The 19,202-nt window shown below is 33.8% G+C and overlaps 1 protein-coding gene across 1 annotated transcript in view; it reads right to left on the bottom strand.

The window, feature by feature from the left end:
* Nucleotides 1-19,202, bottom strand: part of LOC121370835 (diacylglycerol lipase-alpha-like) — a 48,461-nt gene that overhangs the window by 28,030 nt on the left and 1,229 nt on the right. Inside the window, exons 2-8 of the mRNA XM_041496337.1 lie at nt 14,563-14,774; nt 13,172-13,273; nt 11,119-11,293; nt 5,605-5,646; nt 2,057-2,141; nt 995-1,129; nt 193-395 (exon numbers count right to left, since the gene is read on the bottom strand). Of these exons, the coding sequence (XP_041352271.1) occupies nt 193-395; nt 995-1,129; nt 2,057-2,141; nt 5,605-5,646; nt 11,119-11,293; nt 13,172-13,273; nt 14,563-14,774 (954 nt within the window). The remainder of the gene's footprint in view (nt 1-192; nt 396-994; nt 1,130-2,056; nt 2,142-5,604; nt 5,647-11,118; nt 11,294-13,171; nt 13,274-14,562; nt 14,775-19,202) is intronic.

Below are 19,202 nucleotides of genomic sequence, written 5' to 3'. Positions count from 1 at the left end.
TACCTTTGTTTGACTCCCATAGCCGATGTGTATTTTTGTGCTGGGGTGTCATTAAACATTCATTCATTAATTCATTCATTCATTTGGTCCACTGTCCTTTAAGTTTGACGACTTTATACATTTAGATAAAACATATATACACTACACATTTACCGCAGTATTAAATAACAGTAAGTACCACTAAAGACAAACCTGAGGAAGGGTGTCAACCGACAGAGCCAGGTTCCTGGGTTGGCCTTGAAGTAGCCCGGCCAGCCGTAGGCAGCGAGTGCAAACCTCATGTAATGGATGAGTTTCTGGTAGTCACTCATCACGTCGGGCTCACTCAGCTGTAGGAACTGGGTCTGGGGGGTGATTGGCACTCCAGATAAATACTGGTACACATCATTGCTGCCCTGGAACCACAACAAACCAGTACACAATCCCTCAGTATTTATAACAGTAAATTTTAATTCTTATTTTCTCTCAGTTCACAAATTTAAACATTAATGTAATAATACGTGGAATTTAGAATAAGTTCTCATTTCCGTGAGGTATCTTTGTCTCAGTCTTTGTCAGGAAATGCAAGTGATCACTTGTGCTCTCCTCCACACATGCCTGGGAAGTTTTAGGAGCAGCAGATTGATAAATAAATACAATAAAACTTATAATACATTTTAATTAAAACCGTACAGGTGATTACTTGCCTAGTACAATGTTAGAAGAGTGATCTTCAGTTTGCCTTGATTTTGCTCATGGTAAAGACTGTATATCTAATCCCCCACCCCCCCCCCCAAAAAAAAAATTACCTTAGAAAACAAAATCTGAAAACTTTTGCTGGGTTTTGAAACATAAGGGGTTAATGTGACCTTTTCATCAAAGACCAAGGACAGGATCAGTTTACAATAGCACAAAAATCTTGAATTCCAGAAAGTTCTGATGTTTTTTTAACACCTGCTGAAAAACCCCATATCATTTGGAATTAGGGAAGTCAGTTAAAACAACATATGCCTACCTGTTCCACAGTCAGTTTCATGCGCTTCTTCTGAGACTGCCGAAGCAGTACGAGGCCAGCTATGACATCAGAAGGCACCACGTCCAAATCACGGAAGAATTCAGTTAAAAGTTGAGCAATTTCTGCAAGGGAGTTCTGAAGCAAAAAAAAAAAGAAGAAATAATGAAATGAGTTGATAAAAACTTCTCAAATATTTGTTTGAAACAGATATTAAAATTCTTATAAATGTACATCTATGTAGCTTCCGATTAAGAGTATCTGGCTTCAAAACAAATACTCTGAAATTGAATACAAGTAGCGGAACTTTATAGACTTACTAGACACTTAAAATATTACAGATGGTTCTTATGGTTTCCCAAGTTAATTCCAAGTTCTTTAATTCATAAAACTGCAAACATATTTAATATTTCTTCTGTCAATTAGTCATTTTCAGTACAAATGAAATCTGTGTTTCTTTTATGACAACGTACATATATACTATGACCTTTAAAATACTAGACATATGTTAACATTGGTTAACAGGGGAAATAACCCCAATTGTTGTGACCCAACACATGTCAACTGGGTTGATATTTGATAAAACTTTGAAGGGTTTTAAAAAGTAGGGAGTACTGTGAGCTTTTCATTAATGACGAGAATAATTTTCTAGTACCAATAAAATACAAAATTCCATATGTATTTGTCATCTCAGTATCTGGGTTTTTAAAAAAATATAATACCTGTAACCTTTGCAGAAATCTTGTAATTAAAATTAAGTATAACAGTTACTGTATTATGCTGCCTAGCAAGTAAGGTGACAATTAAATGTTTTGTTTATGGATGGCTCCATCTATAAAAGGGGGCGAGACATAGCCCAATGGTAAAGCGTTCCCTTAATGCGCGGTCGGTCCCTTGCTGCTAATTGGAAACAGTAATTCATGAAGTGGCGACAGCGGGTTTCCTCTCTCAATATCATGGGTGGTCCTGAACCATATAACTGTAAATAAAATGTGTTGAATGTGTTGTTAAATAAAACATTTCGTTCCATTTATAAAACTCTTTTTTTAAGCTCTAAAATCTTACTTGATTCCTGCCTTTCCTTTTCACACAGCAGCAGAGAAGCTGTAGGCGACGGTCCCAGCTTTCTTCATAGGCACGGAAGGCTTTCCTGTCAAATACATAATGACATACAACTAACTAGTGTTATTAGCATCATTAGCATCATTGTATCCATACTATGATGATGTTCAATCACTGGAAAATGGAGATCTGCTGGAACAGAATATTTAAACAGATCTTGGTGTCTTGAAATCCATACATGGAAATAATGACTTATAAGCATTTTGGTACTGGAAAGCTGTGATCGAGTTACTTATAGACAACATGAAGAAATTATTTTTATCAAATATACTGTTACAAGGAATAATATAAAGTCATGTTTCTGAAAAGTGAAGAAAAAATAATCTAAATAAACTACAATATTTACTGGTACTGGAAACCAAAAGAAGCACAAGTTAAAGGGTTTTTTTTGTTTAATGACACCACTATAGCACAAAACCCCCACAAATCAGGGTTATAAATGCCTATAGTGTGTGATTACTAGTACATAGATGACACCACTATAGCACAAAACCCCCACAAATCAGGGTTATAAATGCCTATAGTGTGTGATTACTAGTACATAGATGACACCACTATAGCACAAAACCCCCACAAATCAGGGTTATAAATGCCTATAGTGTGTGATTACTAGTACATAGATGACACCACTATAGCACAAAACCCCCACAAATCAGGGTTATAAATGCCTATAGTGTGTGATTACTAGTACATAGATGACACCACTATAGCACAAAACCCCCACAAATCAGGGTTATAAATGCCTATAGTGTGTGATTACTAGTACATAGATGACACCACTATAGCACAAAACCCCCACAAATCAGGGTTATAAATGCCTATAGTGTGTGATTACTAGTACATAGATGACACCACTATAGCACAAAACCCCCACAAATCAGGGTTATAAATGCCTATAGTGTGTGATTACTAGTACATAGATGACACCACTATAGCACAAAACCCCCACAAATCTGGGTTATAAATGCCTATAGTGTGTGATTACTAGTACATAGATGACACCACTATAGCACAAAACCCCCACAAATCAGGGTTATAAATGCCTATAGTGTGTGATTACTAGTACATAGATGACACCACTATAGCACAAAACCCCCACAAATCTGGGTTATAAATGCCTATAGTGTGTGATTACTAGTACATAGATGACACCACTATAGCACAAAACCCCCACAAATCAGGGTTATAAATGCCTATAGTGTGTGATTACTAGTACATAGATGACATGAGAAGTACACGTACAAGTTGGACCCCCAAAATGGAAGTTCATATTTATACATTGTCATGTAAGTTTGCTATAAAGACAGACAGTTACAGTCATATATAACAGGGATCATGTTGGAATTGTTTTTATATTGAGCCACTTTTCTGATATGTTGAGCATTTTCATGAAATTCTTTTTTTTTGTTTTATAAATCCCATTAGCAAAATACATGTATTAATTATATGTAAATACTGTAGCTGTTATTTTATTGAAAATTAGCAATTGCGTGTAGCTAATGTGGCTATACAAACAATGCGGGTCCCATGCAGTGGAGAAATAAATCTTCAAGTGCTTTTGACACATTCTAACATTAATATAGAATGACTTGTGGTCCAGATTTATTTCTTTCACTAACAAATAGATGTGTGCTTTTCCTTCTTGAATCAAATGTGTCTTTCTGAGTTGTCATAATTTCATTATCATGTCTTTATTATATCATCAATTATTACACCTGTTATCTATTATACTGTAATAAAGTTAGTATTGTACATGTACCTGTAATTCAACAGTGATAAACTTTGATGACAATATTACTGTTCACTCCTAACCACATCATACATCACCGTAAAACCATGAATGCAAGTATATGATGTTAACAAATAGCAACTGCTTCTGCATACCACATACATGGAAATTTAAGCGACTTCTAACAACAAAAATTAAGTGCTATTACAAAGGACAACATTCAGTCAATATTAATATTTAGTATTGTTATTTTGTGTCGATAAATTGTTTTAAATGAAAAATTATACAAAAAGTACATGTATCACGAAACCAAAAGGTCTGGACACTGTGCACATGATTGCCTACAAATAAAACTACATGTAAAACTGTTCATACATGCACATGCAAGTTATCATGGTACTGTCAAATTTGAAAATTAGCAGTTGAACGATCATCCAAGTCGACCTTTACAGTATACGCAATCATGTACATGTATATGTGTTAGGTCATGTTGACTGAAGTTAATAAAGATAGTTTATAGGAGTGACCATCAATTTTAGAACAAAATGTATTACATGTATGTAAATGTATATCTTTCCAACATGGAAAATGTGACTCAAGTAAAAAGATCACAAGCAGTTGTATCTATAGCCAGTGTGATAGTTTTAGTAATGGCAGATGGACTGCATAACGACATGTTTGATCATGAAAATGTGTGATCTGAGGGCTATTAAATTTAACAACTTACTTAGACTGGCCACCATGTTTTTCATGTTTCCAATCTGTTATTAGCATACTGTAAACTGGATCATTAAATTGTGGCATGTATTTTTTGCGAATATATGCACCTTTGCATATATCATAGTAAACACCTAAAGCTGGGGCAGGTTTAAACTACATGTATAATGTAAACTACATGATTGTGTGTCAACTGCTGTGGGATAGTGGGACAGCCACACAAAAAAATGTAATGCTGTATCTTGCTGTACATTAATACACAGTGTATATGGTGCATGCAAGCAAGAAAAAACTTTATAGAACTTCAATTATACATGTATTTATACATGTACATATACATGTAGGTTGCGCTACATAATGTCTAGATATAAAAAAAAACAAAAAAAACAGGGCATCTAGATTAATTATGATAGCCCTACTCCCATGACTAGTGATATTCAATGTTGGGCTAGTAAATAACTTCTATTGTCTTGCCCAATGGCTACTGACAACAAACTTGTCAAATGCTGTATAAAAGTCTGTTTTGTTAATATGAATATTTTATCCACCGCCCCCGGAATGTAAGGGTTTTAAAAGCTCCATCTCATTTTTATAATGGCTTGTAAAAAAATTAAATCAATGATCCCATGGCTAGTGGATTTTTTTAACAATTCTAGAAGCTCTGAACCTAGTAACATGTTTTCTTTTACATTTATAAATTTGTTGTAAATGTAAACAGACAAGTACATTGTACCTTTAAGAAAACACTGTAAGTTAGTAACTCCGTAGTCTGCTCATTACATCTGAACAGTACCCACACACATGTACCATACCTACAAACAATGTATCATACAAGGCACCTGTTGCATAAAATAACTCACAAGATTTCTTTTAATAATTATATAATATTATTGTACATTTAGCAGTCAATTTCACTACATGAAACGTTTGAAATAAAGGACTTTTTTTTTTTTTTAAATAGTTAGTAAAAGACATGAAATACATGTAGGTGAGGCAACAGTATATAATGTAGTAGTGCTGTGCAAAACTACAAGTTAGAAGGTACCTGCGTAGCTTCTGAAGAAAAAAGCCCTTTATAACTCTAGACCTGAAAATAAAAAGCATAAAAAAAGGAAAAAGCAAATCCAGATGGCAGCCAAAACAAAGGGAAAAGCGACAATAAAAATAAAAATAAAATGATACGAAAATATAAAGCAAGATGAAGTGACATTGTTTACTGCAGGGATCTACTATAAATCCTAAATACAAAACAAGACAATAAAACTACACTCTGCAGTGTTCGAGATTAAAAATTTTGGGCAGTATCCCAGTTGGATACTAACATTTCAAAATCTGGTATCCCACCTGAGAATTTAGTATTATGTGGTATCCCGGTGGGATACTGGGTTCTTGAAGTTTGGTATCCAAAATTAAATTCTGGTATCCCCGGGATATCGGGATACCGTTATTCTCGAACACTGCTCTGTTGTAAACAGATGTAACAGGAATCCGACAATTACGAAAACAAAATCATCAGTTATACATCTACATGTATACTCTAAGTCTATAGTACTCTAGTCACAAATGTAACAGGAAAATACAATATCATCAGTTATACATCTACATGTATATTCTAAGTCTATAGGACTCTAGTCACAAATGTAACAGGAAAATACAATATCATCAGTTATACATCTACATGTATACTCTAAGTCTATAGGACTCTAGTCACAAATGTAACAGGAAAATACAATATCATCAGTTATACATCTACATGTATATTCTAAGTCTATAGGACTCTAGTCACAAATGTAACAAGACAATATAATATCATCAGTTATACATCTACATGTATACTCTAAGTCTATAGGACTCTAGTCACAAATGTAACAGGAAAATACAATATCATCAGTTATACATCTACATGTATACTCTAAGTCTATAGGACTCTAGTCACAAATGTAACAGGAAAATACAATATCAGTTTATGTACATTTTGGTAATATGATCCTTTATAGCAGGACAATAAAACAGGGCTTCTAGAATTTGTATATAATCTACCAGCCATGGGATGAGTGATTTAAAAAATGTACTAGCCACAATCAGGGGGAGCAGGATATTCATATTTGCAAAATAGATTTAACTGCAACATGTGTTTTTTTCCACTAGCCATCAGGCATGGCAATAGTAGTTATTTACTAGCCCAACATTGAATATCACTAGCCATGGGAGTGGGGTTACCTTAATCTAGAAACCCTGATAAAATAATTCTACAATAATGACTTATAAACTCTTCTAAGAAAATAATCATAGCTCAATACAATATTGGGTTACGAACTTTTACAACAAACATAATACTACAGGGCCCCGTTCCATGAAGCAATCTTAGCACTATGCACTTAAGGTGATCTTAGGGCTAAGATCACTTTGTGGAACGGGGCCCAGGACAATACAGTAATATTATCACTTATCAACTCACGTAACAAACATAAGTGAGCAATACAGTAACACAACAATTACAAATTTGTGTAACAAATGTAACAAGAGAATAAATCAACATTAAGCAGTTTAAATGCTTATATACCACAAACTGTTTCTAAAGTTATACAACTGTATAACAGTAAAAGTGTTGGTTAATATAAACTTTTTGTAACAAATATAACAAGATAATCAACCAGCACTCCATCAACAACTCTTGCAACAAAAACATGCACAGGACAGTCCTTGAAATTCGCCATGGCAACCAGCAGTACTGCCGCAGTGCAACAACCTTTCTAAAATCATTATCTTTACTTTCAACTTATTTTTACAAAAGATGATATGAATTTCGAAGGCTGTGCATGAAAACAAAATGCACAATACAATCAGTTAGAAACTCATCACAAATGTACAAGTACGCCAGTCAGGGAACATTTTGTTCAGTACCAAGTCGCGATCTACTACACACTTCTAAAACATTAAATAGTACTTGCTACTCAATTTTCAACTGATCACCAACTGTCAATATTAAAAGTTAAACAAAGAGTACTGGTGAGGTACATGATACGGCCATCAGTAGTTTGATGGAAAACTATAAAAATGAACACAGAAGGATAATAAACTAACCATTGAAAAATTTATAAAAACAACAGGACAATAATATAACAGTGATACATTAGTCCTAACTACTTGTATTTATACACAACATGTATGAACAATGCCAGTTATAAACACTTCTAACACATGTTAAAAGAAAACGAACACTCATTGCCAACAGTCCACTATAAATTCTTGAAATTTTTTAAAAAGACAACACATCATCAGATATCAACTCATCATAAATGTAACCGACAATACACCAATCAGCCTTCACCAGGAAAGGTGAGTAATCACTCCCACTCCCCTCTACACTTGCCTGGAAAGTTTTAGGAACTCGATGCAAATGTTTCACCTTGCAATAAATGTCTAATGAATTTCAATTACTTAATGTGATTGCTCACCTGGCATCATTTAACAGGGCTTGAACTTAATGGCGGCACCGACGGCAATTGCCGTCGTTGAGATATAAATTGCCGTAGGTAGCGAGCATCACCGATGGCACTTTTGTCCTCGATAAAGCTCCTCAACAATGGCGAAAGGTATACACCTGGTGTACATTATCTGCTAATATTTAACATTTGAACATTTAAAAGATGTCTACACATAACAAGATAGCCTTTCAGTCAGGTTTATTTGCTGCAAATGTCACTTTTAAAAATATTGCCATAGGCAGGCTTAAAATTGCCGTCGGTGGACTGTTTCATCCATGGCAATTCTTTTAAAAATTGCCGTGGGAGACAAATTCTTAAGTTTGAGCCCTGTTTAAGAAGACTGATCTTCAGCTCGCCTTGAAGACTGCCAATACTATTAGCAATCAGAGAACATTTTGTTCAGTATCACATCGCGATTCACAATACAAGATTCACAGATCACTACATAATTTTAAAATACTAAGCAGTAGTTGCTAATCAAGATTTTGAAAACAAAATGTTCCCTGGCAATACATTTTTTTAAAAAGTGAACCACCCTTAGTAATTATAAACTCCTGTAACTCATACAGCCAAGGACAATTTTGACAACGCTTTTGACAGAAATGGTAAATGAATGAGTGAAGGGATTATGAGTAATGTCGGGGAACATTACATGAAATTTTAAAAAGAAAATGTTTCCCTTGAATTATTATTTTCGAAATTAACAAATGACCAGGGAGTGTTTTTCATGGATAACCTCTTTATTTACACTCCTGAAGAAAGCCGAGGGTTGAAGTACTTCAAAAAAGTAGTTAGTTTTCTAAAGAAAATGGTGAAAACTACATACATAATGACTAGACAAACAAACAAGTGCAATTGGCTTGTGTTACAATGTCACTTCAAATTGAAATCTACAACAGAAAATAAGTATAGAGTGCTTGGAAAACATTCAGAAAGAAAACATTCCATCTTGTCAATGGTGAACACAAAAAACATATTTAATTTAATACTTTATGTTGTTAGAGTAGTTGATGTGCATTACAGTACGAGCATGTAAGTCTTAAAAGAATATTCGCTTGTCTAAAGCACTTTTAACAAATTTTATGTAAACCTGGGTTTGACAGGTATCACTTCTTTTTTCAAACAATGTACAATGTATTACTGAAGTGAAAATAACTCACACTACTATTTAAACTATTTAAGAAATTTCAACATCCGCATGTTGCTTGTTCATACATGTACACATGTATGTTGTACATGCATATATGTATGTATTTCCTACAACAAATAGCATCAGTACACAAATGTGCTGAGGTGTCATCAAGGAATCAGTCTTTACTTTTTCAAAACTGTCCTCTTAATCTGAAATAACAGCTACAGGTATGGTTTTACTATACATACATGTACTCAGGCTTTCTGCCAGAGGGTAAAACGGGTATGGCGCCATACCCAAATTTTTTGGCAGATTTTATTTATTAAGTTAACCTTTTGACAAAATTAATTATTCTTATCATTACTGTATGATTTTCTTAACCCTAAGCCTAAACTTAACCCATTTTCTTTCTGGGTGAGGTTCCCCATACCCTCAGTTGACTGTGGTTGCATTCAATTCCATAGTGCCATACCCAAAAATTTCTTTCTGGCAGAAACACTGATGGTAACATACTGCACTGTTCGTTGTATAACTCTTTGTTCATACTATGACACTGTATAGATCTCACTGTTCATTATATAACTCTTTGTGCATTATATTACACTGTATCTCAATGTTTGTTATAATTCTGTTCAGTATATTACACTATATATCACTGTTCATTTTGTTGCACTGTATCTCACTGTTCATTATATAACTCTCAGTTCATTATATTACACTGTATCTCACTGTTTGTCAAATAACCTTTTGTTCATTGAGTTACACTGTATCTCACTGTTCGTTATAACTCTTTGTTCATTATATTACATTGTACCTAACTGTCTGTTATAATTCTCAGTGTATCTCATTGTTGCTTTGTTTTGTACACATTTTGTATATATTTTGGTTGAACTCACCTGTTTCCCTCTCCACTATTAAAGTAATTTCACAGCAAGATAGAAAGGTCATGCAGCATGCAACCATAAAAACAAATACACAAGTCAAAACAATTTACCAAACACCTGTCCAGTATTTTTTAAGCAGGTCCTTTCACCTAATTACAGGCCTCTACATAAACTTTTCAATCTCTAATATACATAGTATGAAATGTTTTAGTCACCAAATGAATATTTTTTCTTTCGCATATGCGACCATATCGGTCGCAATCTAGAGGGCTGCAATTAGTAGTCAATTTAAACCAAATTAATACATTACAGTGTTTAAACTTTTTAAATTTTTTTATTTAAATCTTAACATTTCCTTTCTTTCAAAAATATCCAATAAACATTCCAGAAACAGTGTACCCCTACAGGTAGACTATAAACACGTAACCTGCAGGTATTCAGAATAACATAATGTAAAAACTGTGTTCCCCCACGTTAGTGGTACATGTATGTGTATTAATAGCATCTATCACCGTTGTGAGGTATAGATAAGGCAATTCCAACCCGAGGGACAAAAACATTTTGTTCCGAGGGTTGGAATCGCCTTATCTACACATGTATACCTCACAACAGTTGATTGATTCTTTTTCTTGCCCATTTAATTATTGGAACAAAACATTAATTTTGTAAGCTACAGTTTGTTTATTGTAGAACGATTCATAAACATTTCATCTACAAACTCCTTTAATCATACGCGGAAAAATACAGTCCACATTATGCAACAACATAAAAATGTAACAACATTTCAATAAATATAAAGTTGGAAATATTAATTTGTTTAAATATTTAAAAAACAATGATACCACACTAAATGGCACACAGAATTCTGAAAAACGTGAGGTATGACGTTAATTGTTGTAAAACATGAGTTATGACATCACGTGTATGTAGAAATCGTCTAGCCCTCGGGTCGGACAGATTTATCTAGCCCTAGGGTCAGACAGATTTTGTCTAGCACCATGCAAAAGATGAATAACCCTGTCCAGTGGGCAAGAAACATGTGTATTTCCAGTTACCTCTGTCTCCAGTTCCGCCGCGTGCTGCCCGAAACTCGATGGCTAGCCTTTCTGCTCTCCTTCAGACTCTCCTGGTACTTCTTCATCTTCACCCACTTGCGCCCGGCCGAGTCGAACGTACACCACAGTGAGATCAGCACGGACAGCATCACTATCCAGTTGCACACAACCACGCCTGAAAACAACAATAAGTAAATATAATAATACAAAATACTGATGAATTTACAAATGGTGATGTTTATTTTAGATACACGTGTTAAAGTCTGAAATGAAGACAAAGTAATACGTTTGCATGACAAAAACACCTCAATTTATAAATCACAAATTAAATACGCAAAAATTTAATACACATACATGTATTAATTTGGCTTACCCACCTTTTTGATATTAGTCTGAAGGGTTTCTGCCAGAGGGTATGGGGTGTAAAATTATGTACTCTAAGATGTTCAAAAGTAAAGGGCTAGCTCTGGGTCATAAGAAAATTTAGCCAACTCATCTACTAAACTTTAAAAACAGCACAAACCCAGTTATTTTGTAACTGGCATATGTTTATTATTTGTTGACAGATTTTAGTAAAAGAACTGCTGTTTAATATTTGACCTGATAAAGTATATATAAAAAAGGACAGAGAGTCTAATTTCAAAACATTTCAAGCCCATATATAACTACCTAATAAGGGCACTTATGGTCTGTTTTGTTTTCATTATGTACCCTCAAATTATTTTCTGGCAAAAAACTCTGCCTTTAAGAGGACTGGTTTTAAGATTCCAGATACATGTATTTTAATACATTATACTCCAGATGTTAGACTAGTTTTATATTTAGTCTCAAAGAGACTTTTTGGACTTGTTAAAATCGATAATTCAGCAAAAAGATCTGTAAATAAAGTGTACAATGTAAATTAAAGATGAAAAAGCTGTAACAGCTAAATATATTTTTTCACTAATTATTATGATAACCAGGGTCAGTGGCTTTAACAATAATTATTTTCATCTTGAATTCTATGAGCATATTGTTTTCATTAAATATACCCTTTTTACTATGAACAAATAGCTTCTTTTTTTTTCTTTTTTTCATTCAGGAAAGACAGTTGTTACAACTCGGTACAGCCATTTGTCCTATTTATAATGGACCTCCCCTCATCCACTTACAATTTTTATTACCTACGAGGTACAGCATAACGAGGGTCATATTTATTGTACGATTTTCCTCGTATGTCATAACTAAACCGTATGTCCTCCTGACATTGTCATTTAACGATTGGCTGTTGTAAGAGTACATTTCTTTCTGATTGGCTGACACGACATTCCACAGATACTACTTTCTTCATTAATACATTTTTATTTCGAGTGTAAGCTGATCACATGCCGTAATGACAAATACCTGTTTTTAATTAATTTAATAAAACATTAATTGATTATTTATGATAACTTGTATTATATTACGATGTAGTTACTAATGTTCAAACAAAACAAATTCAATAGCAATTTTGCACTGGAATTTTTCCAGCATTCTTAAAACGGAAACGTCATGTACCCAATTTATAGTTATTGTAAGGAGATGCAAAGTGACGTCATTGGAATACTGACGTCATTCAAATTCAAAACTAATTATTTCAATTACTGTGTATTTGTTTGCTTTTTAGTATGCACATGCTTTACAATTTACAGCTGTTGATACGTGTGTACTCTTTACTTATGGGCGTATAAATATCACGTAACTTTAGATCAGGTTGTGATCTGGTTTTCAAGACATCAATGAACAAACATTACTTCGCCGTTAAGGAAACGTTAGATTGTAAACAATGACTGGAATGTTCATTTAGCAAGACAGTTCTACGGTAATAAACAGAATATTACATTCGTGTCCATGACAGACGATGTTTACAACACTCGTGCCTAAATTATCGCATTTCCTTCGCTCTCGCTCGGGAAATATGATAATTTAGGCACTTGTGTCGTAAACATCGTCTGTCATGGACACTCATATAATATCCTCTATATATCAGCAATCGCCTACAATGTGCTGCTAGAACAACATTGTGAACACTCACCTAATACAGCTTTCTTTGCAGCAACTGGATGACACGTGGTATAATGTCTTACAAACCAAACCACTCCAACAACCAGCCAAGACACTTCTCCAAGTAATATAACTGCAATCAACATTACATTATTCATGTAAGTAATAATGTAAGTAATGTGTTAACAACATTGATGGTTAAATATTTCTTACTTCCTGTTGTTAGGGTTTGGGTTTTTTTAGATGTTTTATTTGTTCTAGGTTTTTTCCTAAGTATGTAGATTCACACATGTTTAAATACATACATTTGTAATAGACTAGTAGTATTTTTTTTTTTTTTATAAATATTGTGATTTAGAACATAGATGTACCAGCCTCATGGGTTTAGCTGTCAGGCCATGGGCATTACTAGGCTGAAATTTACTGGGATTAGCTTTTGCCATTCATGAGTAAAATCAAGGCAAGCTGAAATGGTGCTAGTCAAGTTAATTTTCAAATATAATGTACTTGTATTAACATTTTTAACACAAGGCAATTCATTTTTCATTCTTCTAAAACTTTTCTGACTGGGAATCTTCTCCTGGTAATGGCTCTCACCCACATGAGATTAAAGGGTTAAATGTGGAAGTTTAAGGCCACTGCAACACTGATCACTCAATAATCACTAACAATTAACCGGTCTTGGACAGCCAGCCGGAACAGCTGACACGTGTGTCCAGGACAGCTTGCCTGAATATTAATTGGATATATATATATATATATATATATATATATATATATATATATATATACACATACACACACTTTAAGCTAAAAGTTAAAGTTTGTTATGTTTAATGACACCACTACAGCACAATGATTTACTAATCATCGGCTATTAAATGTCAAACATTTGATAATTTTGACAGAATCTTCAGGGGAAAAAAACTGCTATATTTTTCCATGATTAGTAGAAAGGGATCTTTTATATGCACATCCCATAACACGATAGCACACACCATGGCCTTTGAAATGCCAGTTATGGTGCACTCGCTGGAACGAGAAATCACCCAATGTGCTCACTGATCCCAGACTAACAGCGTATGAGACAAGGGTTGAAGCGCTTTATCAAAGGTCTACAACCCACCCGACACTGAAAGCATTAAAAGAAGTTTAAAATGAAATGAAAATGGCAATAGAATAACATATGAAAAAACAATATTAGCCTGGTGATATGTGCTAAATTAAGTTGGGGGGGGGGGGGGGGGGGGGTTTTTTTTTTTATTTTATTTTTTTATTTTTTATTTTATTACAAGATAGAATTCCAAGTTGTACAAAAGATGACATAACTCATCACTATAAAAGCAATATTTAAGATTATTTTAATATGTAATTACATTTGTGGAGTTTGAAATGACTGCAGTGTAAAGGCGTCAAACTTACGAAGTCTTCCATACAGGAGATATTGCATACTATCACGAGGTCCACTGTCAAGGATCCCTCCACGCAGACTGACACCCGCGATCACGGCCTCCAGGACAACACATACCGACAAGATCACCAGATAGCCGAGAATATGATCGTGAAGATCCCTGGAGCATGCAACCTCTTGGTCGAACTCTATCAGGCCAAAAATAATAGCCAGTCCAATAACCCTGCAAGACAAACACAGCAAATGAATATTTCGTGACACCCCAGCATCGATATGTACAGTCTGTACTTTAGGAGATAAAGTTAAAACATATGGGGCTGAATTTACAAAGCCTGTTTTAGACCTACACATGTATAATTACATACATTTACTATGCTTAAGCAAGGGCCTGCATTAAAGAAAAACAGGTTTCGTAAATTCGACCCATGGTGCTTTTAGACCTGCCAGTGTTACTGTCCATTCTATTCATGAATGTAAACGTCACTTTTAACTGAAGGCATTAATTACTTAATTAGCCCGAGATAAAAAATGAAACATTTGTGGGCATCATATTATGAGATAGACAATAACATCCACAAATTTTATCTAAAAACTCCACATAGTTATCTCCATCGTAAACTGAAATATTTTGTTGTATATTTGCTTTTTTACATACATGTACCTGGCTAGCTAAAATCTAAATGTGGACCCATGTACAATTAAATTTAGTGTAGTATGGTATGTCAGTAAGAGCCTCCCTGTTTTAAAATTAACAGACAAAAGCAATATTTTGCATTGTGTCAAGCTTTTCTATGATAATTTTGCATTGTGTCAAGCTTTTCTATGCAAGTATCAGAGATTGCTACAGAGAACTACAAAATATTAAGCAATGCTTCCTAATCAATTTGTAACTCAAGATTGATAATCAAAATTGTGAAAACAAACTGTTCTCTGTGACCAAATACGTGCACATGTTGCACACTTTGTATTAGCTGATCAGCTAAGCACTGTTGTTTTCAGATGCATTTATTTCAGTAATACATGTATACCAGAAACTATTATTACAACTCGTGTTATTTTAATGTTGAAAAAGAATAACCAGGGCTTAAATGACTAGGATTAATAACTTATGGGGCTAAAACTGAAAAGAGACAAATGATCTTGAAGTGGAAATCTTAAATTTTGCATTAAATGTATAAAAGCTATTAAAGTATTTTACTGTCTTTAAAGGGACTATCTTGAGTTTATAGCCATTTTAAAAGGTTTTCAAATTTCAACAAATAAAATATTTAAAATTACATTTTAAAATGACAATTTACTTCCATTTTTTGGGGCTTAGAATATAGATATGGGGCATTTCATGTAGGGTCTCCACGATTACTCGGGCACGAGCAGAGTCTAGCAAGACTCGAGTCTGTTCACAGGACGGAAATGGACTCTAGTACCCGTGCAAGGAATATGATAGAACAGGATAACACATTAATATGCCTGTATCCAATTAAGCTTCAAGCACAGTGCAAGGAAGAGCATTCTGAATTAATTATAATTTTTACGTCATTTTGCCATATGCTTGCAGCCAGTTACATTATGAGGCTATAAGAATGTGTGCAATAAAATACAATGGCATGATTTAGCATCCATGTTCAGCACAGATGCATAATGCTATTTTACTTTATTCTTTAGTCTCATTATTATCAAGTGTTGGGTACTTTGGACTCATGGAGGCCCTAATTTCATGGTATTTGGTCTGCGACTATGAAAATAAAAAGCATTACATTTACATGGAAACTTTACTTCATATGAAAGTACACATCATAAGGGTCTTGAATATGTAAAATTTAGACATGTACACTACACCAGGGAGACTTTGTAAGGATTTTTTGGTCAAAACATAACACATTTTTTTTGTTTTTTTTCAATATCTTTATTAAAAATCCACAATGAAGAAAATCTTTACCATAACATATAAACCTTTATAGCCTTGTAACTTTTTATAGCATTTTTAGTAATGAATTATGATTAATTAATTGATAGTTATAACAAATTTGAAATGTCACATCCGTCATGTTTTTGATAATAAAAGTTTAGTTTTATCTAAAAGTTATAAAGTTAAAAACAAAACCTCATGTATTTTCCTAATTCTTGATCCATTTTAAAAGATTGTGAATTTAATTTTAAAGAATGCATGTGAAATTGATGAAATTTGAAAATAATTTTGAGATGGACGTGCCAAGATTTTGATTGATTGAACATATGTATTGTATTTAGTCACATTATTCATTGCAAAAGTGTGTGATTTCATAAGCTACGAATATTTCATTTTAACGTGCATGGATTGACTACAGGAAAAATGTGATTTCTACTCATTTTAATTTTACTTTATAGTATGATTTTTTCGGAAAATTAGGTCTGAATAATAAATTTCAACCAGACTGCCTTTATACTGTAGAAGATATTCTACTAGTATAATATATAGTTATGATTTGTTGTACATTATAAAGTTTAATCAGATGTCATCATTATGTTTTGTATCAAGATTTCTATTATTTTATGAGGTAACTTTGGATCTTGACAAAATGTCATGTCCATCACGTCACGTCCGTCCGTCCGTCACGGTACCTTTATTGATTAATAACTGATTATTAAATTTTATCAACTGTCTTTTTATTTTCTCTGCATGACATTGTAAAACAACATAGTGACCTAACAAAATAATTATTGGGATATAAAACAGAAGATATAAGAGAGCAGAGTTTATAGGTTGAACTTGCACAAAACTTTCTTATGTTCAAATGATGTCACATCCGTCACACTCATTAATATGTACATGTTTCCAAAAATACAAACATTTCTTTTCTTGGGTGAAGTAAACATCTCTTACATGGTTTCTAATAATACAAAATGTAAAAAAAAAAAAAGATACAGATATTTTCAGACATGTACATAAATGTATTATACTTTTAACAGCTAAACAAAATATGAAATAATTCAGCCAAAGGTCATTTCAAATGTATTTATCTTTAAAAAATGTTGAGGTAAGATAGTGGGGTTTTTTAAAAGAAATAAGCAGGATGTGTGTTTATTTTGTTTTACGGAACTTGTAAACGTAAGTCTGCTAGGGTTTAAACACTCACTTATACTATAGTCCCTTTAAAGAAAAAAGTGTTTTGTTTAACGATACCAATAGATCACATTGATTTATTAATCATCGGCTATTGGATGTCAAACATTTGGTAATTCTGACATATAGTCTTAGAGAGAAAACCTGCTACATTTTTTAATTAGTAATAAGGGATCTTTTATATATATCCTTGAGTAACCGTGAGCAGGCCTACTAACCGGAAATGGTATCTGCGCATGGGCATTGTAATGTACGATCGATTTGATGAAATAATATTTTACCTTCTTCAATTTACTGACAAAATCAATCAACAAATGTTTATAACCATGTTAGTTTTTATTGTGAAGAGATTAAAAAGTTTGTTTTATTTAACGACGCCACTAGAGCACATTGATTTTTTATCTTATCATCGGCTATTGGACATCAAACATATGGTCATTCTGACACTGTTTTTAAGAGGAAACCTGCGTTTGCCACATAGGCTACTCTTTTACAACAGGCAGCAAGGGATCTTTTATTTGCGCTTCCCACAGGCAGGATAGCACAAACCATGGTCTTTGTTGAACCAGTTATGGATCACTGGTCGGTGCAAGTGGTTTACACCTACCCATTAAGCCTTGCGGAACACTCACTCAGGGTTTGGAGTCGGTATCTGGATTAAAAATCCCATGCCTCGACTGGTATCCGAACCCAGTACCTACCAGCCAGTAGACCGATGGTCTAACCACGACGCCACCGAGGCCGGTGCGAAGAGATTAAATGCAAGCCATAGTTTAATGTTGACATTCTTCAGATCCTCCCATAAATCGGGCTATTGTTTTTCAAGAATGACATGCATCACATCACCAAAACTCTTATGCAACGAATCTGTGAAGCAAAGACGACTTTGACACTGACAGCAGTGTAAAACTACTGCTTATTTAGGTTTTCTTAATATAGCATATCATTTAATCTAGCGGTACGATGCATAATGGCCACCATGTATACATGTTTCTCTGCATAAAAACAGGCATGCACAAATTAAAATTTTGCTTAACCTGCAAAGGGGTTATGCCAAAAGATTTTGCATAATCTATTTTGGTTTGCATAACCTGGGTTTTTTTCCTTTATAATTTAAAAAAATAAATAAATTACTTAATTTTGAGAAACAAGAGAGTGGTAATGGTAAGTAAAAAGTATATATATGTATACAAATGTTTAAGAGATTTAAAAATAATAATGATAACCAAAATATAGTGAATGTCCGGCTTGACCTATTATATAAAACACATCATCATGTGTGCATAACTACGTGTGAATAAATAAGAATTCACTGCAAGGCAATCTCTTAACATTAATTTTATAATATTAGTCTTTTATGTGTATATAATATGTCATGACATTCAGTCCTGAGTAGGTCCCATATTCCTCATCTGAGGAACAGTGGATACTGATACTGTCACCGTCATTATCATTGACACTGTCATCGTCATCTCTGTCACTATCCGATTCGGAATTACAGTTAATAATAGGGTCACTGTGACTCTGGTTTACCCTGGTTGCTGATAGGGC

Source organism: Gigantopelta aegis, chromosome 4 (assembly GCF_016097555.1).
Source record: "Gigantopelta aegis isolate Gae_Host chromosome 4, Gae_host_genome, whole genome shotgun sequence".
Taxonomy (NCBI): Eukaryota; Metazoa; Mollusca; class Gastropoda; order Neomphalida; family Peltospiridae; genus Gigantopelta; species Gigantopelta aegis.
This window is presented reverse-complemented; position numbering and strand designations above follow the sequence as displayed.